Below are 20,336 nucleotides of genomic sequence, written 5' to 3' on the forward strand. Positions count from 1 at the left end.
GCTTTATACTTCATTCTGTAGGTACCTGGGAGTCAGGAGTTCTTCATCAGAAATGGGGCAAGATTTTCCTGCAACTTTAGCCGAATGCACCTCCCCACCCCCAATTCATATGTTGAAGTCCTAACCCCCAGCACTTCATAATATGACCTCATATAGAAATAGTAGATATAATTAAGATGAGGTCATACTGGAGTAGAGTGGACCTCTAATCCAATATGACCAGTGTCCTTGTAAAAAGGGGGAATGTGGACTTACAGAAACACACACAGGGGGAACCCATGTGAACATGAAGACAGAGGTGGAGTGATGTATCTACAAGCCAAGGAACACCAAAGATTGTCAGCAACCCACCAGAAGCTAGAAGAGAGGCATGGAACAGATTCTCCCTCACAGCCTTCAGAAGGAACCAGCCCTGCCTTCTCTTGATCTTGGACTTCTAGCCTCCAGACATAAATTTCTCATAAACTGAGACATAAATTTATGTTGTTTAAGCCAGTTTGTGGTACTTTGTTATAGTAGCCCTAGGAAACTAATATAACATCCAAAAGTAGAGACACAGAAGGATGTGGGACTTTTAAGCAATCTAACATTCCAGATAATGCCCAGGTCAGACTTGGGGATGAGGAGCACTGGTGAGGGCCTGAGATGACCACCAGCCTATCTTCCCATTCTCACTGGCTTTAGCTGCTTTGTTCTGGAAAGCAGCCACCCTAAGCCACCACCCTCAGCTGCCCCCCACCCCCCCGCCCGGTGATTTTCTGCTTTTGTAGTGAAAAAGTCCGATGTCTGGTCTCATCTGGGTCCTTCTTGCTGCTGCACTGGTTCCCTCTTGGAGAAGATGGAGCTCAAAGACCACCAATACACCTTTAAAGATTTGCAAACTGACTCTGCCTAACTTGAAACTATCTTTCTCAGCCCCCAACTTGCCTCCAGCCTCTCTTCCACTTGAATGGCAGCTGAGAGAAGGAAGGTTAAATCAAGACTACAGGAAGAGAGAGACAATTGCTCTCCAGCACACTTATTGTGTACCAAAAACATGCATTATGCTATTAAATTCTCACAACCGCACGAGGTGAAAATTATTAGCTGAATTTTACAGATAAGGAAAGAGAGGCTTGACGAGGCTAAATCACACAATCAGTGAGTAGCAAAGCTGGGATTCTACCCCATGGACTCCAAAGCTCTTTTCATCCGCCAGGCTGCACTCAGAGATAGAGCTCGCCAAGGTTCCCTACCTAAACTGGGGCGCGAGTGAGGGTTAAGCTATTCTAGAAGTTCATTTCCAGCCGTCCCGTCGACCCCCCACCGGCCAAACGAATCTCTTTAACCTTGCTATCACACTTTGGAGCGCAGGGAACTGAAATATCCCAATTCCAGCAGGCGGCACTGCGAACCAAACACCATCCGCAGCGTGGGCGGCTCGCGGGGAAACCCGTAGGGCGGAGCCACAAGGAGTCGCCTGGGAACCACGCGTGGGGGCGTGGTCACCCCGGAAAGGGGAGTGTCTGCCAACCAAGCCCCGCCCCACCTCCGTGGTCTCTGCTCCAGGTGGGCGTGTCCCGAAATCTCTCTGGGAGAGACACGCGTGGGCCGCTCCCCCCTGGGAGGAGCAACGCGGAGAAGGGTGAGGGTGTCGCTGGCGGCCCCTCCCCGTACCGGCCACGTGGCGGGTGCGGGCCGAGCCCGGGGGAAAGAACTTGGCCCGTGGGGAGGTGGGGGGACAGAGGCGGCGCCAAGCCTAGCCGAGAGCTGCAAGGTTCGGAACCGAGAGGCAGCGGCGGCGGCGGCGCTGAGAGGAGGGGAGGAGGCAGGCGGGCGCATGGGGCGCCCCGGCTCCGCCGGCAGCGCGCCCCCTCCGGCCCCGCCGCGCTGAACGCCCCCCAGCGCCGCGCCTCGAACCCCCGCCCCGAGGCCATGCCGGTCATGAAGGGGTTGCTGGCCCCGCAAAACACCTTTCTGGACACCATCGCCACCCGCTTCGACGGCACTCGTGAGTGGGGCGAGGCTGGGGCTGGGTGTTGGAGCTGGGGCCAAGTCGGCTTCGGCGCCGGCGCCGGGTCTCCTGGATATGGTGACACCCGAGGCGGGGAGAGTGGACTTGACGGTCTAGGAACTCCCGAAGTCGCCGGGAAAGGAACAGGACTGGCAGTGTCCTGTGAGGGGAGGCGAGGAAAGGGCCAAGAGTGCAGGGGGCTAAGACTGGGAGTGTGACTGAGTCAGGAAATGCTTTTTGTGCCGCAAAACGGAGGAGGGGGCCGTGGGAGCCTCCCGCTGCGGGGCAGAGCTCTGCTGGGGACGTATGGGGGGGTATCCGAGACGCAGAGGTGGGACGAAGCGGTCAGGCGGTCTGGAGTCTACTTCCAGAAGGCTCCAGCATCTCCTTCCCCAGGAAAAAAAAAAAGAAAAAAGAAAGAGAAAAGATCAGACTTAGGCAGCACCTTGCTTGGATTAAGGTCACGCGCCCCCAAATCTTGGCGCGTCTGCATCTGAGGGAGGTGAGGCAGGAGGAGGGGGTGGTCCCTGTGACGGAGGGAACTCTCTGCTCACCCACCCCCAGCTTGGATTCCAGGTTCAGCACCTTGGACAGCCACATTCCTCCTTCTCTGCCACTTCTCCCGCCTTTCCCTTTTCCTACTTTGGAGCTGAGAGATCTCCCCCTGCCCCCTTGGGGTACCCTAGCCAGTATCTGGAAGGTAGCGGGAGCGGTACCCGCGGGCGGAAACCGAGCCGCCGGGGCCTTAGCCGCCTCCCCACTCTCCCCCCACAGACACCTCCCTTGTTTCCATAGCTCCCATCACCCGGGCAACGGGCCCTGGGATGGAAGAGGGAGGCTGCTGCCCAGGGCCCAAAGCCTCCCAGGCACCTTCAGCCCCCATCAGCCACTCCACCCCCAGACAGTCACCCCTCTTAGCTCCCAGTACTGGTTGTGTCTCAGGCCCCTTCCCTCAGTGGAGACTCTGCCCCTGGATGGCCCACAGAGCCCCTCTTCGACCTCCACACATTGGAGCCATAGGGAGCCAGCTCAGGTTCTGCTGCTGGGGTTGCTGGACTAAACTTCAGCGCCCAATCCTGTCTGACTTTGAGCACTGGGACAGACCCCCTGAAATTACCTAAAGAGATGCTAAAAAGAGGACCTTTCCTGGAAGGCAGAGAATGAGGACACTACTCATCACTGTCTCTCTCCCCCAACAAAGGAGATTTGTGAGTTTGGATAATCCCCATCTTTTGGTTTCCTATCAATACAATGGGTGTGATATCACCAGAATCCCTGCCCTGTCCACTCTCTAATAGGATGACAGGGTAGCAGCTATGCATGTGTCTTGCAGGCTGTGGGAATGTGGCGGGCGGTGGGGGGTGGGGTGTGGGGGGGGGGTATTGTCGTACCTTGTCAGTGTAGCACTTAGTGAGTGCTAGGATCTGTTTTCCCCAGGTAACTCATATAACTCTCACGACAACCATGTGAACAAGATATATTACCTCCCACTTTGCAGATACGAAAGCTGAGGCACAGAAGAGAGTTCATTAACTTGTCCAAGGTTATGGTTGGAAAGCGGCAGGGGTGTGGTGCTGGAGCCCATGCTCTTACTACTATAGGTCCTCTGTATAAGCTCACCAGCCTGAATGCAGGCAGAAGGACTGCATGACCTTCTCCAACCCCCCAGTGATCCCTGTGCCAGTCCTGGGCCACCCTTACGTCCTTGTCCTTTAGTTCTATCTCTTCGCACTCTCATTTCAGAATATCCCAAAGGGGACCCAGGAATCAAATGAAGCCTGGGAAGTTTCTGGCTCTGACTTCTGACCACAGCCTGGGGGAGGTACTTACCCACCTTGAGGCTAAGCTCCCCTCCTGGCCTTGACCTAACCTTGAGCTCTTCTTCCCACAGACAGCAACTTCCTGCTGGCCAACGCACAGGGCCCACGGGGCTTTCCCATTGTGTACTGCTCTGACGGATTCTGTGAGCTCACAGGCTACGGCCGTACCGAGGTCATGCAGAAAACCTGCAGCTGCCGCTTCCTCTACGGTCCGGAGACCAGCGAGCCAGCACTGCAGAGGCTGCACAAGGCCCTGGAGGGCCATCAGGAGCACCGGGCTGAAATCTGCTTCTATCGAAAGGATGGTAAGGAGGCCTGGCCTGCCCTGCAGTCCTGCAGCCCCGCAGCCCTGCCTAGGTGCCTTACCCAGAATTTGCCTGGCATGGCAGAAGTCTGGGTGCTGGTCCACCCACTGCCACAGGCTGACTAGGTGACGCCAAGTACATCCCTGATCCTCTCGAGGACTTTGTTCTCCCATCTGGAAGAGAAGGAGTCAGCTAACATAATCTCTGGGGTTCTTTCCAGATCTAAACCTTTGCCAAGCCCTTTGACTATGCTCAGGAACCATGGGAGGTTAAGGGGAAAGGGGTGCCATGGACTGACTGCTCACCCTCCCATTCCACCTCTCCACATCTCCAGGCTCAGCCTTTTGGTGCCTCTTGGACATGATGCCCATCAAGAATGAGATGGGAGAGGTCGTGCTTTTCCTCTTTTCCTTCAAGGACATCACTCAGAGTGGAGGCCCAGGACTTGGCCCCTCAGGAGGCCATGGTGACAGTAATCATGGTAACTGCAGGCCTGGGGAGGAGGCATCAATGGTCAGAGGTCCTTGCTGAAGGTCACACAAGACCTCTCCCTACCGGGCCTCATGGGATGCGCCCCCATTTATCTTGCACCCTTCTTCCCAATAGAAAACTCGGGCGGTTTTGGTAGGAGGGGAGCCGGCTCAAGACTTCGATCTGCCAGGAGGCAGAGCCGTACTGTCCTACACCGGCTGACTGGCCATTTTGGCCGCCGGGGCCAGGGAGGCATGAAAACCAATAATGTGAGTCCTGCACCCCAACGTCTCTCAGCTGTGATTCTGAGACAGCCTTGCTACTGTCTCCCCGTCTCCCTGCCTATCTGATCTCCCTCCCGTGGCTTATTCCTCTGCCTACCCGTTTCTCATGTATGACTCTCTGCTGTGTCCCATCATGTCCCCTCACATCTTCCAACCCCATTTCCCTTGCTTCCTTCTGATTGACGTTACTCTACTATGATGATATCATAAGGGCAGGGACCTAGCAGCAATTACATCACCTACCTCTGGATGATAGAGTTACCTTTGCGGGGGGGGGGGGGGGGAGTGAAATCACAAGCTGTGGTCCTAGGGAGAGAGCCCCCAGTGGGGTCCTGCTGTCTAGCCCTAAGACCCTGATAAAGCCTTGGGATCAGTTGTCCAGCCCTCTGTGTTGTTTTGAGGGCTACAGGGAATGGGGTGCGCCGTGCCAGCCTCCCCTCATCTCTGGGATATCCCCGTCCCCCACAGGGCCCCCAAATACCAAGAGAAACTTAAGGGAGATGTTAATGACCCCTCAAGCTAAGGCGTGTGCCTGATTTGTCGTAATCTCCCTCTCAAGTAGGGGAAAGGCCCATCCTTATAAAACCCCCCTCTCAAAACATGATTGATCAACAGGGGGCCTGAGCAGTTGCTTGGCAGAGGAACGAAGTGTTAGGTGCCAGCCCCTGACCCCCTCCCCTGCACCTTCTATCTCCTTTCGTGGTCATGTCTGCAGCACCGACTCCCCCCTTCCCCATCCGCTGCCTCTCCCTTCCCCAAGCCTCGGCTCCTCTTTCCCTTAAATGTCCCCAACCGCCACCCCTCTCCCCCTAGAACGTGTTTGAGCCAAAGCCATCAGTGCCCGAGTACAAGGTGGCCTCCGTGGGGGGGTCCCGCTGCCTCCTCCTCCACTACAGCGTCCCCAAGGCCGTGTGGGACGGCCTCATCCTCCTCGCCACCTTCTACGTTGCGGTCACCGTTCCCTACAATGTCTGCTTCTTGGGCGATGATGACACCCCCATCACTTCCCGACACACCCTTGTCAGCGACATCGCCGTGGAGATGCTCTTCATCCTGGGTTAGACCTTCTGCCCCACATACCCTGGTGGGTGGGCTGGAGGGACCCACTCCTCCAACCTTTGCACGATCCTGGGCCTGCAGTACCCAGGCATTCAGAGCCCAACCATTTCTGGGTCTTTAAGTCCTAATGGTCCATGTGCCCTGACCTCTGACCCCTTCAGCCTTCAACCTTTAGACCACTCCTCCCTGGAGACCAGCCAGAAGCCCGAGCTCTCTTCCTCTTCCCTGCCCCCCCTCCATTCTGGGCCTCAGGCTTGTTCCCAGCTACTCATTTCCTTGGCCCCTCGGCCTGAGTTTCTGGGCACAAAGCCCCTAGTAACCAACAGCCTCTTGCACCCCCAGATATCATCCTGAACTTCCGCACCACCTATGTGTCCCAGTCCGGCCAGGTGGTCTCTGCTCCTCGTTCCATCGGTCTTCACTACCTGGCCACCTGGTTCTTCGTTGACCTTATTGCTGCTCTGCCTTTTGACCTGCTTTATGTCTTCAACATCACCGTGGTGAGTGACCCCCAGGCCACCCTGCAGCCCAGCCTCCCAAGTTAGCCCAGCATCTCCTATGAAGGCACCGACCCCAACTCAGACTCAGTCCTTCCCATCCATCCATCTGCATGTAGTTGTCAGGCACCTGCCGTGGGCTGCTCAGAAGGAGCTGGGAGGGTCTGCGCTCTCGGGGAGCTCAGCTCACAATCACTGAGGGAAGCTGAGACAAATGAAAAGCTAACTAGGGCTACCAAGGCGGCATTGGTCTGATGCCAAATGAGTGGTACTTTTCACATTTTTATTTAACAAACAACCGATGAGCATTTAGCTGTCTGCAAAGCACTGTGTGGAGCATGGTCACGGTGGGGAAAAGGGACAAGGATTCAGCCTCCAGGCAGCTAAGCTGGTGAGGGGGCAGGACTGGTGGAGGGGACAGCAGGAACAGAAGAGGTGAATGGAGAGGAAGATGGGGCCCAGGTGTTGCTGGCAGCTGGGCAGGAGCTAGCCGACCTTGGAGTTCCAGGCAGGAAAGTGGGCGTGCGTACAAATGATCTGAAATCTAGCCAGCACCTGGGAGGCCAAAGCACTGCAGTTGGAAAAAGGCCAGGGGTGGTCTGGGAAGGATTCCTGCAGGAGACAGAGCAGAGCTAGACCCTTGACAGAGAGCAGGATTTGGCTGGCAGAAGATGGGGAGAGAGCATCTGGGGGGAGCGTTGTAAGCCAAGACAAGGAGGCAGAGGCTGTGGGGTGGATTTGGAGGCAGACAGTGCCAGGTCCTGGGCCCTCTCAGCTCCCCGGGGACCGCCTGGAGGTGCCCTGAGTGGTCAGCTCTGCACCCAGCCAGCAGATAGCAGGTGCTCTCGAGTCCAGGGTGAGGGAGTCCCACCCTGTGTCCCCAGACCCCCTTGGCTGTTGGGTGGGGAGGTGGAGAGCAGTTTCCCTGTGCGCTCCTCTCTCTGCCACACTCAGCTATAGTGGGAAACCACCTACACGCAGCCGGATTTAACTAGCCGCCAACGGGCTGTGGGCCTCTTCTCCTGGCTGGGTACACGTGTGTGCACACTCCCACACACGTGCATGTGTGTATGTCTGCCCTGAGGCTCCGGCCACTCCGAGCAGAGCTCCCCACCCCTCCCTGTGACTGCACTCTCCCATCCCGTGCCCACCAGGCTGTGTCAGCCAGCCGGACAGCTGTCCTGGGGAGAGCTACAGAGAATCCCCTGTCTCTCCTCCCAGGCAGTCCCCTCCTCTGATACCTTAAGGAGCATCTTACATTTACTAAGTCCTTTCGTCCACATCATCACATAGGAGCCTCACAGTAACCCTTCAGGGCAGATTCTCTTTTTCAGAGGTAGCTGCAAAGGCTCAGAGAGGTTAAGTGACTTGCCGCAGGTCACACAGCTAGCAGCGGCAGGCAGGAGATTGGAACCAGGCCTCCAGACTCCTAGTCTATTCCTCTTTCTAACGTACCACCCCGGTTCTCAGGAACCCCATGCACCCAACTCGATGATGTGGCAGAAGGGGGGAGGAGGAGCAGTGTGGGGCTGGAGGGAGACAGAGCAAAGACAGAGGATGAGTAGGCACTGGCAGAGCTGTGGACTTGAAGGAGCCAGGCCTGGGACACTCTGGTCCAAGGAGAAGGAGAGGAGGGCCCCAAGGGAGTGGGGCTCAGAGGCAGGTGACTAGGAGAAACTCTGAAGGACTCAAGTTTGGAAGCAGAAGCTCTGGGAGCTGGAGGCAGGCGTTAAGCCCTGGAGACGGTCCATGTGGAGGAAGCAGGGCCACCTCCTTTCCAGCTCCTTCACCTAAAATTAGAGAAAAGGACAGGAGGTGGCTCAGGAGCCGTGCCGGGCCAGGGCTGTGGGGGATGCTGGCGGAGGCTTCTGAGAGGGTCTTCATACCAAGTTCCCCCGGCGCTGCCCCAGAGCCCCCAGCCCTAGCTTCCAAGCTGCCCCCTCCCAGAGTAGTGAGAGGATAAGTTTCCGTACCTGCTCCTCGTCTCCAAGATTTGGAGGGCTAATTGAAGCACTGGTGACCACAATGACAACAGTCGTGGTGGTAATATTAGCTAACACAGGATGCTTACGAGGTGCCACCAGCTCCATAACCCCCACCTAAGCCCCACAATGGCTAAGACCTTGAAACCCAGGCTCCTTCACTTTCTGCTCTCCTTCCCCCAGCACTTCGGTATGCGCCTCTCATCAGCAGCTCACCCACCATGGCCATGGCCCCTAACCTCCCCCTGTCCCCAAGCCTCTTGCCTGTTCGCGCCTTACCTTGCTACTCTGTGGGTTGAGGACGGCTCCCATCACAACTGCTGTCATCGCCAACAACCAGCTCTTGTCCACAGCTGGTTGTGCCTAAGACTTTGAGGGCTTCAGGCAGGGGCCAGAGATCATTGTGTCTGTTCCCCTGCCTCTGAGCCTTAGTTTACTCATCTGCAAACTGGAACAATGATGATAACTGAACTGAAGGCATGAGTGTGTCATGAGGATCGTAAGTGCTTAGCCCAGAGCCTGACACACATATAGTAAGTACTTACATAAGTAAGCAAGTACACATATAGTAAGTGTTAGCCTTTATTGGTTTTAGTATTATTCTCTCCTGGCCACATTCCCTGGTCACTTTCTCAGGACAGCAGGGACGGTTTCCCCTGCTGCAGCTTCCCCTGGCTCCAGGGCATCTGGGAGGGGACACAGGGGCTCCGAGGAGGCGGAGGCGTGCCTGCTCCCAGCCTCCCCCACCACACTCCTGCAGACATCGCTGGTGCACCTTCTGAAGACGGTGCGGCTGCTGCGGCTGCTGCGGCTGCTGCAGAAGCTGGAGCGATACTCACAGTGCAGCGCCGTGGTCCTCACACTGCTCATGTCCGTCTTCGCGCTCCTCGCCCACTGGATGGCCTGCATCTGGTACGTCATCGGGCGCCGGGAGATGGAGGCCAATGACCCGCTGCTTTGGGACATCGGTGAGCCACCGACCCCAGGCTTTCGCTGACATTCGTCCGCCTGTCTTGTCCACTCAGGCCCCCGGGCTGATGCCTCCTCTGGCACCACACCCACCACCCCACATTCTTCCCTCTGGGTCAGGCACGGGGGTACTGAAGTGAAGACCAGGGGTCTGCCTGGGCAGACCTCACAGCCTAGCAGGGGAGCAAGACCGGTGACAGGCAATCAAAGCAGTACAGGAAACACTCTCATGGTCAGGAGGGTGTTTGGGGCAGAGGTAGTGCTCCTTCTCCCCCCGACCCTTTCAGTGGCTCTCCACTGCCCTCAAAATAAAGTCCACGCTCAAGAAAAAAAAAAAAAAGTCCTCACTCAATCCACACCCTGCATAGCCCTGCTGCCTTCTCTCTCCCCACTTGGTTTCCCTTTCTTCCCTGTGCCCTGTGCTGCAGCCACGCTGGCCTCCTTCCAGCCCCCCGGGATGCACTGCTTTCTCACAACGGCCTTGAACCTGTTTTCCTCTCGGGAATCTTCTCCCTTTTTCTTCCCTCCCTTCTTCCCCTAAGTGACTTTTCTATTCCTTGCAATCACCACTAAGCTAACTCTCCCTAACCCATCATGGCTCCTAGGACGCCCCGTACTTCCCTTTTAGTAGCTCACTGCCCACCTGTCATTTATTTCATGTGTCTTTCCCCTCCAGATGGTAGGTTCCATCAGGGCAGGGAGAATGGTGGGGTCAAGTGTCAGCACCCTGTACACAGGGGTGCTCAGTAAACTGTTAGAGTGAGGAGGGTCCCCCAAACATTCAGGAGCTTAGGAAGTTTGCAGCTGTAACCAGTTCACTGTGGGGAGTCCCAGGCCCAGACCACCGGGGACATTTTCTGTCCCTGCGGGTGCAAACCTCCCCTCGCCTCTGTAAACACTTGCCCAAAGTCAAGCGCAGGCAGCTCAGGGAAGGCCAGCTCTCCACTGCCTGGGCCGCCGCTCCTTGCCTCCCTCCACTCCCCCCCCCCCCCCCCCCAGGCTGGTTGCACGAGCTGGGCAAGCGGCTGGAGGAGCCCTACGTCAATGGCTCGGCGGGCGGCCCGTCACGGCGCAGTGCCTACATCGCTGCCCTCTACTTCACGCTGAGCAGCCTTACCAGCGTGGGCTTCGGCAACGTGTGCGCCAACACCGACGCGGAGAAGATCTTTTCCATCTGCACCATGCTCATAGGCGGTGAGGCCGGGCCCGCCATGCCCCAGGGTGGCCCCGCTAAGCCCAGCGTGCAGATGGGGAAACAGGCTCAGAGAAGGCAAGATGCCCACCCACGTCCAGACAGTCGTGCATTCATTCATAGCCGTTTCCTCAGCATCTACTACATGCTGGTCCCCGGGGGGGGCCGTGCTGGCCTTCTGCCAAGGGAATGGGAAACCCAAGTTCATGACCTAGCTGGAGGGCAGGAGAGGAACATCAGGTCTGGCTATTCCCTGCGCCAACCCAAGCCCCCTGGCTCTCCTGCGCCTCCCTCCCCAGGCGCCCAGAGCCGTCCACCGGCAGGGTGGGTCCTGGGGCGGGGGAGGAGGCGGGAGGGGTGGCCGTCCCTAACCCGCTGCCGCTGCCGCTGCTGCAGCGCTGATGCACGCCGTGGTGTTCGGGAACGTGACGGCCATCATCCAGCGCATGTACTCGCGCCGTTCACTCTACCACCGCCGCATGAAGGACCTCAAGGACTTCATCCGTGTGCACCGCCTGCCGCGGCCGCTCAAGCAGCGCATGCTCGAGTCCTTCCAGACCACGTGGGCTGTCAACAGCGGCATCGACGCCAACGAGGTAGTGTGCCCGGACCCCGGCGCGTGGCGTCAGAGTGGGAGAGGGGTCGCCGTCTCTCTGGGGTTGGGATGGAGACACCTGGGGTCCCGGGAGGCGAAGCCCTGCTCAAAGGGGCACGGCACCGACCCCCATCCACATCCCTTTTCCTTGGCACTAGAACACGGGAGCTGAGAGGGAGCTCAGGCCTTAGCTAATGCCATCCCCCACCCCCACGCCCCTCAGCCAGCCTTTCCTGAGCGCTCGCTTTGGGCCAGCCTCTGTGCGGGACACAGGGAGCTCAGAGATGATGACACTCAGCCCTTGTCCTGAGGGAGACACCAGTTGGGTGAAGGAGGCAGACAGGTAAACAAATAATTACGCAGTGAATAGGACTCTGCTGGAGGGATGGCAGAGCAATTAGGGGACGTTGTGCCTGGGCCTAGAGGAGTCAGGGAAGGTGGCACGGAAGAGGGGACATCGTGAGGGGCAAGAAGGAAATCAGCCTGCTACCAGAGGCCATTCCAGGCAGAAAGAGGAGTAGGAACACAGACCCGGAAATGTTGACACAAAAGAGCAGGGGAGTTCAGGGAACTGAAAGTCAAGTCAGTGAGCCTTCAGGACTGGGTGTGTGAGTGCTGTGGAGGGGAGGAGGGAGACCGGAGTGCAAGAGACAGGGCTGGGGAGGCGGGTCAGGCCAGCTCATGGGTGGTCTTGAATTTATATTGTATTCTGCAAAACTTTTAGGCTGGTCAGTGACCTGAGGATCTAGGAGGTATCTCTGAGAGCTGGAGCCAGAGGACCTGGTGGTCGGCTGGTTGCAGGAGAGGAGCTCAGAATGGGCCCCAGGTCCCTGGTTTGGGCAAAGGGGCATGATGGGGGCATCACAGGAGGAAGGTGTGAAAATGAAAGTCCAGGATTAGGCCATGATGAGGGTGTGGTGCCTGTGGGAGATCCAGGTGGAGGCTGTTCCATCAGTAGTTGAAAATACAGGTCTAGACCCATAGGTAGGGCTCCAGGCTCACAGGGAGTAGGGAAGTCATGGAGCTGGCTGCCATGATGCGGGCAGAGTGTGGAAAGTTAGAAGAGGAGCCTGGGGAGGAAATGGGGACAAGAGGGAGAGGTCAGCAAGCCCAAGTGGCCTAGGGGCTCCATAAGATGAGGATAGAACTATGAACATTGTTTGGCTCCTCAGAGATCATTGGTAATGTTCAAGGTCTTGTGTAACCCTGCGTTTTACAGATGGGGATATTGAGGCCCAGAGAGAGCAAATGGATTGCCCAAGGTTCACAAGGACTTAGGGGCAGAGCTGACTTCTAGTTTCCTGACTCCCGGTTGAAAGCTGACCCACCAGGGCCGATCCTTGTACGGGGTTGAGTAACCAAGGACATGTGTGAGTGACCACCGTGTGTAGTCACAGGCAGTGGACACATAGGAAAAGGCCTAGTCTCTGCTCCTGAACTTGGGTTGAGAGGTCCACACACAAGCAAAATTGAGGTTTGATACACAGAGGTCTTCTTGAAGGTCAAACACAGGTAACTTCAAAGCAAAAGGCAAGTTTTGGAGTTCTCTCCTTGGAGACAGCTCAGCACATTTATAGAACTCAAGTAGCAGCTGCAGGGGGATGGCCAGAATGACCTATGCCCCTTATGCAGTTACTGCGTGACTTCCCAGACGAGCTGAGAGCTGACATCGCTATGCACCTGAATCGGGAGATCCTGCAGCTGCCGCTGTTTGCAGCAGCGAGCAGAGGCTGCCTGCGGGCCCTCTCCCTGCACATCAAGACCTCGTTCTGCGCTCCAGGCGAGTACCTGTTGCGCCGTGGGGACGCCCTGCAGGCACACTACTACGTCTGCTCCGGCTCGCTTGAGGTGCTTCGAGACAACATGGTGCTGGCCATCCTGGGTGAGGATCCCACCACCACCTACTACCTACCCCCAGAGGCATTGGGTGTGGCCAGGAATCTAGGGCCTGGGATACCCTAGTGGATATGTGGAATTCCTGCTGAGGGGGTCCTCTTTCCTGGTGTCTTCACCTTACTACCATCCCCTTTTGACCATACGCTCAGATTCTCCCCTAATCCTATGGGCCATCAACCCGTCAACCCTTCCCCAGTGACTCTCCCCCAACTCCACTGATCCTTTCCTGCTGCACCATCTCCCAACTCCATTGACTCTTCCCCACTGACCCTCAACTCCATTGACCTTTACCCTTTAGCTGACCCCTCTGGCCATTCTTTACTGATCATCTAGTTCCATTGATTATACTGACATTTCCCATTGACTGTCTCCCAACTTCATCAGTCACTCTCCACTGACTTTTTCCCAACTCCATTGATTATTTCCACCAATCCTATTGATTGATCCTTCTCTGACCGCCCTTCAAACACACTAACCATCCCCCAGCTCCACTGACCACTTCCCGCTGATATCCTCTTGGTCCCTCTGCCCCAGCTGACTATCCCCATCCCTTACCCACAGGGAAGGGGGACCTGATTGGGGCAGATATCCCTGAGCCGGGGCAGGAGCCTGGGTCAGGGGCAGTCCCAAGCTGCGTGCTGAAGACCAGCGCTGACGTGAAGGCACTGACCTACTGTGGCCTGCAGCAGCTGAGCAGCAGAGGGCTGGCTGAGGTCCTGAGACTCTATCCTGAGTACGGGGCTGCCTTCCGGGCTGGCCTGCCCCGGGACCTCACCTTCAACCTGCGCCAGGGCTCTGACACCAATGTATGTAGACCCCCTATGGCCTCCACCTCCCCCGAGGTCCCCTCCTTCAGGGCAGACCTCCCCATCCCAAGAGAGAGTCTCATGCATCTCCTTCCACCTGGAGAACATCATTTCTCAATCCCCGGCACCCCCTTCCATTGTCCCTTCCACGCTTAACATCTTCCACCCCCACCTGACCCTTCTTCATTGGCCATCACCCAACCCCATGGACCATCTCTCACCACTTCTACTTCCGACTCCTCTGACCCATCATTTCCTGTTGGCCACCCCTCAGCACCCCCCTCAGACCCCTCAGAGGGACCTCACTTTGGAAAGAGTCCCCCTCGCGTGCTCCTCCTCCAAGTCCGTCTCTGAACTGGGCATCATCCCCTGGGTTTCCTCTCCGGCACTCACCAAATATTTCCTGACCCCATTTTGGCTTAGCCTCTGGGCCAGGTCTACAGTTTACACCCTAGGCCTTTGTCTTTCACTGCTTTTCAGACTTACTTTGCCACTCAGACATCTCTGAGTTGGAGTTGGAAGTATCTCTGACTCAGTTCCACAAAAAGGCCCCACATTCTCAAAGCCCACAGCACTGATGGGGAGGAAGAGCTGCACCAGGAGAGGGGGGAGGTGTGAGTCAGCTTGAATCCCCCCTATGTCCCCGCAGGGCCTCAGCCGCTTTTCCAGATCTCCTCGCCTCTCCCAGGTAACACCATCTTCCTGGGAGGTGTGGGGTGGGGTTTGAGGTTGCATGGGGGAGTCTGGGAGCTGGAGGCACCTTTCCGTGGCTCCTCTGCTGCAGGGAGAAGGGGGGGGGGATGGGTGTCTGCATCTGCCAGTGAAGGCTGTTGCTTAATGAAGGGGCCTATTGTTCACTGTCCTGACATCAGCTGCCCTCTGCCCACAGCCCCACTCTGAAAGCCTTGGCTCCTCCTCAGACAAGACCCTACCATCCATCACAGAGGCCGAGACTGGGGTGGAGTCTGGGGGTGGTTCCAGGCCCCGCCGGCCCCTCCTGCTGCCCAACCTCAGCCCAGCGCGGCCCCGGGGCTCCCTGGTCAGCCTCTTGGGCGAGGAGATGCCCCCATTCTCAGCCCTTGTCTCCTCCCCTTCCCTGTCCCCATTCCCTTCCCCTGCCCTGGCTGGCCGGGGCCACAGCCCCTCCCCTCATGGCCCCCCCAGGGGTTCTGCTGCCTGGAAGCCCCCCCAGCTTCTCATTCCCCCACTGGGAACCTTTGGACCTCCGGACCTCAGTCCCCGGTGAGACGCCAGCCTCCCCTGCCTTCCCCATACCCCTGCTGGCTTCCAGAACCTTCTCTGGGCTCCGTCCCCAGCCTTCCAACCAGTGCTCTTCCTATCTCTGCTCCATCTGCCCACCCGCCCGTCCTGATCCACCACACTTGCAACCCCACCCCTCTTTGACTGCTGCTCCTCCCCAGCTCCCTGGCACTGCTGTCCCCAGTTACCCTCCGCCTGCTCTGCTCTGGCCCTTGCCCTCTCCGCATGGGACTGATGATCACTGCCCCCATCCCAGGATAGTGGATGGCATTGAGGACTCTGGCAGCACAGCGGAGGCCCCTACCTTTCGGTTCAGCAGGAGGCATGAGCACGCTAGGCCCTGCTCACAGGCCCCTCCTTCAGGTAAGGGCCAGCCCTAGACCTCACTCTCCGTCACCCATTCACCCACCATCCGTCCACCCGTCCGTCCCTTCCGCCGTGCATCCCACGTGTAGTAAGGGCTGACCACGTGCCGGACTCTGTGCTGGGAAAGCATAGATGTGTCAGACCTGGCCTGCACTCTCAGTGAGCTTCCAGTCTAGTGGGGGACACACCTGTGTCCTCAGATAAACGCTTCCAGAACAGGGTGTCAAGTGCCACAACCGAGACAGGAACAAGGCTCTGAGGTAGGAGGGGAGGGCACCCCTAACTGTCCTTCTTAGAGGAGGGGACCCTTGTAGGGGGTCTTAAGGGTTGGGTAGGAGTTTGAGGGGTGGAGCAAGGCAGTTGTTGGGATAAAGGCAGGAGAGAAGAGCATGTTGTGTTCAGATGCTAAAGAGAAGCTTTTGCATGTACAGCTGGGGCAGGGGTCAGGGGAAGGGGCAGGGAAGAGTCTGCCTTTCCCATCATCCTGAGCCCAGAGCTGCTTCTCCGCTCTTCTCTGCCTGCCCAGCAAGAGGAGGGGACCCAGCCCAAGCCGTAGACTCCCGCTCCTTGCACTCACCCTGCACCCTTCCACCCCATTCTGGCTGCAGGGACCAGGCCCAGCCAGGAACTGGCCACTGAGGCTGAGGAGATGAAGGAAAAGGTCTGCAGGCTAAACCAGGAGGTAGGTTGGGGTTGACTCCTTCCCTCCAACCTTGGCAGATAGCATCTTGGGATCAGCGATGTGCCTCGTATGTAAGAGCGTTTGAGGGTTTGGAGCCAGAGTCCTGAGTTCAGTCATTCACACTAGCCGGGTGACCTTGGGCAAGTCCCACAACCACCCCAAACTTCAATTTCCTCATCGAAAAATGGGAAAAATAACCTGTTTTTGCCAGAGTTGTTGAGCATGATATAAGAGTGCTCACATGCCTGGCCCAGCCCCTGGCACAGGTAAGCACTCAGTGCCTGCTGCCTCCACCCTTTCCCGGCTGGCTCAGGCTATCTAGCCCGCAAAGACAGCCTCTCCTCCCTCCTCCACTGTGGGGTTCTCTCCTTTAGGGACCTGCCCCCTACCAAGTCCTTTTCCTTCCCCAGCCCTGGGAAGGGAATGCTCAGCAAACTTAGGGGTCAGAGGACAGGGAGGCTGAGAGGCCTTCAACCCTGGGAGACCTGGATCCTCATGTCTAAACCCTGGTCAGGAAGAGCCCAGATCTTGTATGCCAAGGCTCTGTGTCTGCCTCCTCCCAGGGGATCTCTGAGCTGTCATCAGGGCACAGTCAGGCCCAACCCTTAGGGAGTGGGCCTTCCCTGGGTTCTGATAAACATCATCTGCATCCCAGGAGGGCAGCCCCTGGGGCTGGGGGGCGGGACCAGGCCCTGTTGGGCCAGATGGAGGGCCAGTCCTGCTTGGGCTCACTGTTCTAGGTGGTGTTTCCCACACTTGAGTGTCTGTCAGCACCATTAAGATGCAGACTCCTGAGCCTCACCCAATTTGGAATGGCTGGGGCGGGGCCCAGGAATCTGCATTTTGACAAGTTTCTCAGTTGATTCGCATTCCCTGAAGTTTGCAAAACACTGAATAGATGCTTGAGCTTGTGTGCGGAGGTGGGGGGGGGGTCACCTGAGAGTAAGGCTGCTGTGTCTGTCACTTCCAGCTTTGTGGCCTCTTTGAGCCTATTTTTCTGCCTCTTGTAAAAGTGAAGGAGAGGGGATAGCAATACCTGCTGTCCCAAAGCCTTTTTGGAAACAAGCTGAGTGTTTACATCTAGACAAAGATAACCCCTGCCCTGCCTTTTTCTCCCAGTGGCCGTGAGCAGGAGTGGCTGGGAAAGAGTTTTGTACACAGTGGAGGGGGGGCGCACCCGGGAGATCGGTGATTGTTGTGGCATCTGGGAAACGATTTGTTGTGTTTTCAACAGATCTCCCGCCTCAACCAGGAAGTATCTCAGCTGAGCCGGGAGCTTCGACACATCATGGGCCTGCTACAGGCTAGGCTGGGTCCCCCAGTCCACCCAGTAGTCTCGGCTCGGCTCCCAGACCCTCCTGGTCCCCAGCTGAGGCCTCCACGCATCTCACCCTGTCTATCTGGACCACCGCCCAGCCTCCAGGATACTACTTTTGCTGAGGTCCACTGCCCAGCCAGTGTGGGGACAGCAGAGATGGGGGCCGCCCCCTCCAACCTGAGGCTCTCCGTGCTGTCCCCCTTCCCCTCAGAGCCTGAGCCTCTGGGACCTTCCCCAGTGCCAGAGGCCCCATCCCCGACCCCAAGCCTCATGCAGCACAGCTTTCGGTCCAGGTCAGACACGTTCCACTGACCCTGGCCCTGGGCCCAGGCCCGTCTGGGGTGGGCACTGCTGCTTGCCATCCAGGGAGGGACTGGGCCCCTTGGCCTCCTGCCTCCGGTCAACAGCCACCGGCTGGTCTGGTTGGCTCTGCATTCTCTGGACTTTTTAACAAAGCCTGGTTACTTCGGACCCTCTTCCCTTTTCTAAACCTTCCTGTATCCTTCCCCTCTGTGAGGGGGAGCCACCTGAGGCTGTGGAACCCAACAGGCATGAGACAGAATGCAGTGCCGATCCGGCTGGGCAGATGACATGTCCTGCTTTCTCCCCAGGATCTGGAGGCAGGTAGATACCAGGGAGCACCGGGGGTTGGGGAAGGGTCCCAGATCAAGCCCACGAAGACTGAGGCAAGAGCAGGCAGGATCTTGGTGTCTAAGGCAAGAGGGACAGATTGCAGATTCTGCAGCAGAGATAGCTTAGTGATATTGTGAGGCCTTCTATCCCAGCCCCTGGATTCTGCTGGACACCTTGGAAGCGATGTCACCTTGAGACAGGTAGGTTTGAGATCGCAGCTGGCATCTGAGGAACCCAAGACTCCTTAGACCTCCCCCTACCAGCCCAGGCTGGAGAAGCTTACCCCATCCCTCAACCCACACAAGAAACAAACGGGTGGCCCGCAGATATGTATTCTTCGGTTCTCGCAGATTTGTGTGTGTGTGTGTGTGTGTGTGTGTGGTAAAATACGAATGAGTTGCTGACACTAAAAATCAGAGTTCACACAAATATCCAGATATTCCAGTTTCTCTAAAAAACTTGGGGCATTCTGGCAACCCTGGGCCAACATTCCACTGGCAATAATCCACTGGTGTTGAGTGGCCACAGTCCCCTTGAGATGGGGCCTGTGCTCGCCACTTTTTCACAGTCGCCACATTTCTGGATCATCTCCTGACACTTAGCTGGCTTCCCTCCTTTGACTTCTTTGTCTGGTCTCTGTAGGTATTTGGATTTGCAGTTCCTGCCTTAGAGTGTCCTCTCCGGGTTCCTGTGCTCCAGAGAGTGCTTTCTGGGCCCAGAAATGTCAGCTTCTACCCCTGGGCCTGGGCCTGTCAACATCTCTGTTTCTGTGTTTCTGCAGGCTGTCCCTGAAGGTGGTCTTTTCTGCTGCCAGCAACTTGAAACAGTCCCCACGGCACTCCCTACCCCTCCCCTCACCAGACCTCTTCCGAGCCTGTTCTCCCCACACCCAACACGGTCTCACTCAGGGCCCTGACTTCTCACAAATCCACCCTGTTCTCCAGTTCTCCTTTGCCACCCAACACCCAAGGCTCACTTTTGGATAGGAAATAAATGCTTTATTTTTGTAGTTGTTGGCTCTGGCTGTTTCTGGGGGTTGGTCTTGAGAGCTCCAGGGCTTTGGAGGAGCCTACAGGGCAGTCACTCCCCACCGCACCCCAGGGCCCTGTTGCTGTCTCTAGGAAGGGCAAAGGCGCCGAGCAATCCACTTGGCACCACATTCACGCCACCAGAAGCCCCAGGGATGAGGTAGAAACCTTAATGAGTCACTGCGGGCCCGTTATACCCCTCCTCCTCCCACCCATGACAGCCACAGATTCAGACAGTGTGTGAGAGGCACAGAGTCCTGACTCAGACCCACCTCCAGCTCTGGAAAGGTAGCCAGTGGGACGCCCCACTGATCTTGTATAACCAATCCTGTACCTGTTACAGGCTAGGTACAGCAGGGTCTGGGGGGAAAAGCTTGTCACTAGCCAAGAACCTGCTAGGAATTCCACTCTGCCCGTCTCCTTTGCTCTCTTAAGTCCTCTCTTCCCTCTTAGCTTTCACTTCTCAGATGATCACTGCAGGGATGCAGGGGTGGGGAGATGGGGGTTACGGCTATTGTTAGAAAGCAGCGCTCTGGTGACCAGATGGAACTAGGTGTGGGCAGTTTTGCGGCAGGCGGTCCCAGACAGGTTGATTCTTCAGCTCGGGCTCCAAAGCATGACTGGTGTCAGCAGGTGTCACAGGAACAACGCCCACAGCTGTCTCTGGACTGAGCTTTGATTCCATACAAGTTTTGAGTAGTATTACTGGGAGTGGGATGCAAACGCAGAGGAGATACCGGTCCGTGTTGGGGGAGGGGGGTGGGCGGAGACAGAAGTGGTCCTAATCCACATTAAGGGAAGCAAAGAAAGAAAGAAAGAAGAAAAGAAAGAAAGAGAGAAGAAAAGAAAAAAGAAAAATAGAAATAGTCCTGATCCATATGGAGGTCAAGGTGGGGGAGGCAAACAGAAATGGTTCTAATCTGTGTTTATGGATGGGGAGAGCCAAAGCAGAAGTAGTCCGGCTCCATATTTGGCATCAGAGACAGGAGCTGGTTCGGGGTCGGGGTCGGGGTCGGGGGAGGCAGAGGTAGAGGTGATCCTGGTGTGTCTTGATGTTCAGCCAAAGGAGGAGGGTCCTGGCTTACGGCTGAGCAGTGGCAGGAGCTCTCATTTTGATCTCTCTGGTTCACCTCCAGAGAACCCTTCCTATAACACTTCCGTCACCTTCCTCATTACAGAA

At 57.0% G+C, this 20,336-nt stretch overlaps 1 protein-coding gene across 2 annotated transcripts; it reads left to right on the forward strand.

Moving 5' to 3' along the window:
- Window positions 1-1,737: 1,737 nt before the first annotated feature.
- KCNH4 (potassium voltage-gated channel subfamily H member 4) lies at window positions 1,738-19,110 on the forward strand. Of its 2 annotated transcripts, XR_007149406.1 has the most exons (17): window positions 1,738-1,990; window positions 3,885-4,118; window positions 4,453-4,599; window positions 4,725-4,858; window positions 5,687-5,930; window positions 6,275-6,432; window positions 9,172-9,379; window positions 10,380-10,574; window positions 10,969-11,168; window positions 12,800-13,049; window positions 13,625-13,869; window positions 14,519-14,557; window positions 14,759-15,111; window positions 15,386-15,492; window positions 16,104-16,177; window positions 17,412-18,119; window positions 18,910-19,110. XR_007149406.1 is itself a non-coding variant. In XM_047845501.1 (16 exons), the coding sequence occupies exons 1-16, from the start codon at window positions 1,915-1,917 to the stop codon at window positions 17,805-17,807; spliced, it is 3,060 nt and encodes a 1,019-aa protein (XP_047701457.1). In that variant the 5' UTR covers window positions 1,738-1,914; the 3' UTR covers window positions 17,808-19,110. The 2 variants fall into 2 exon arrangements, 1 of the variants encoding a protein (XP_047701457.1); XM_047845501.1 differs by having other exon boundaries at window positions 17,412-19,110.
- Window positions 19,111-20,336: the final 1,226 nt, after the last annotated feature.

Source organism: Prionailurus viverrinus, unplaced genomic scaffold (genome assembly GCF_022837055.1).
Source record: "Prionailurus viverrinus isolate Anna unplaced genomic scaffold, UM_Priviv_1.0 scaffold_35, whole genome shotgun sequence".
Classification (NCBI taxonomy): Eukaryota; Metazoa; Chordata; class Mammalia; order Carnivora; family Felidae; genus Prionailurus; species Prionailurus viverrinus.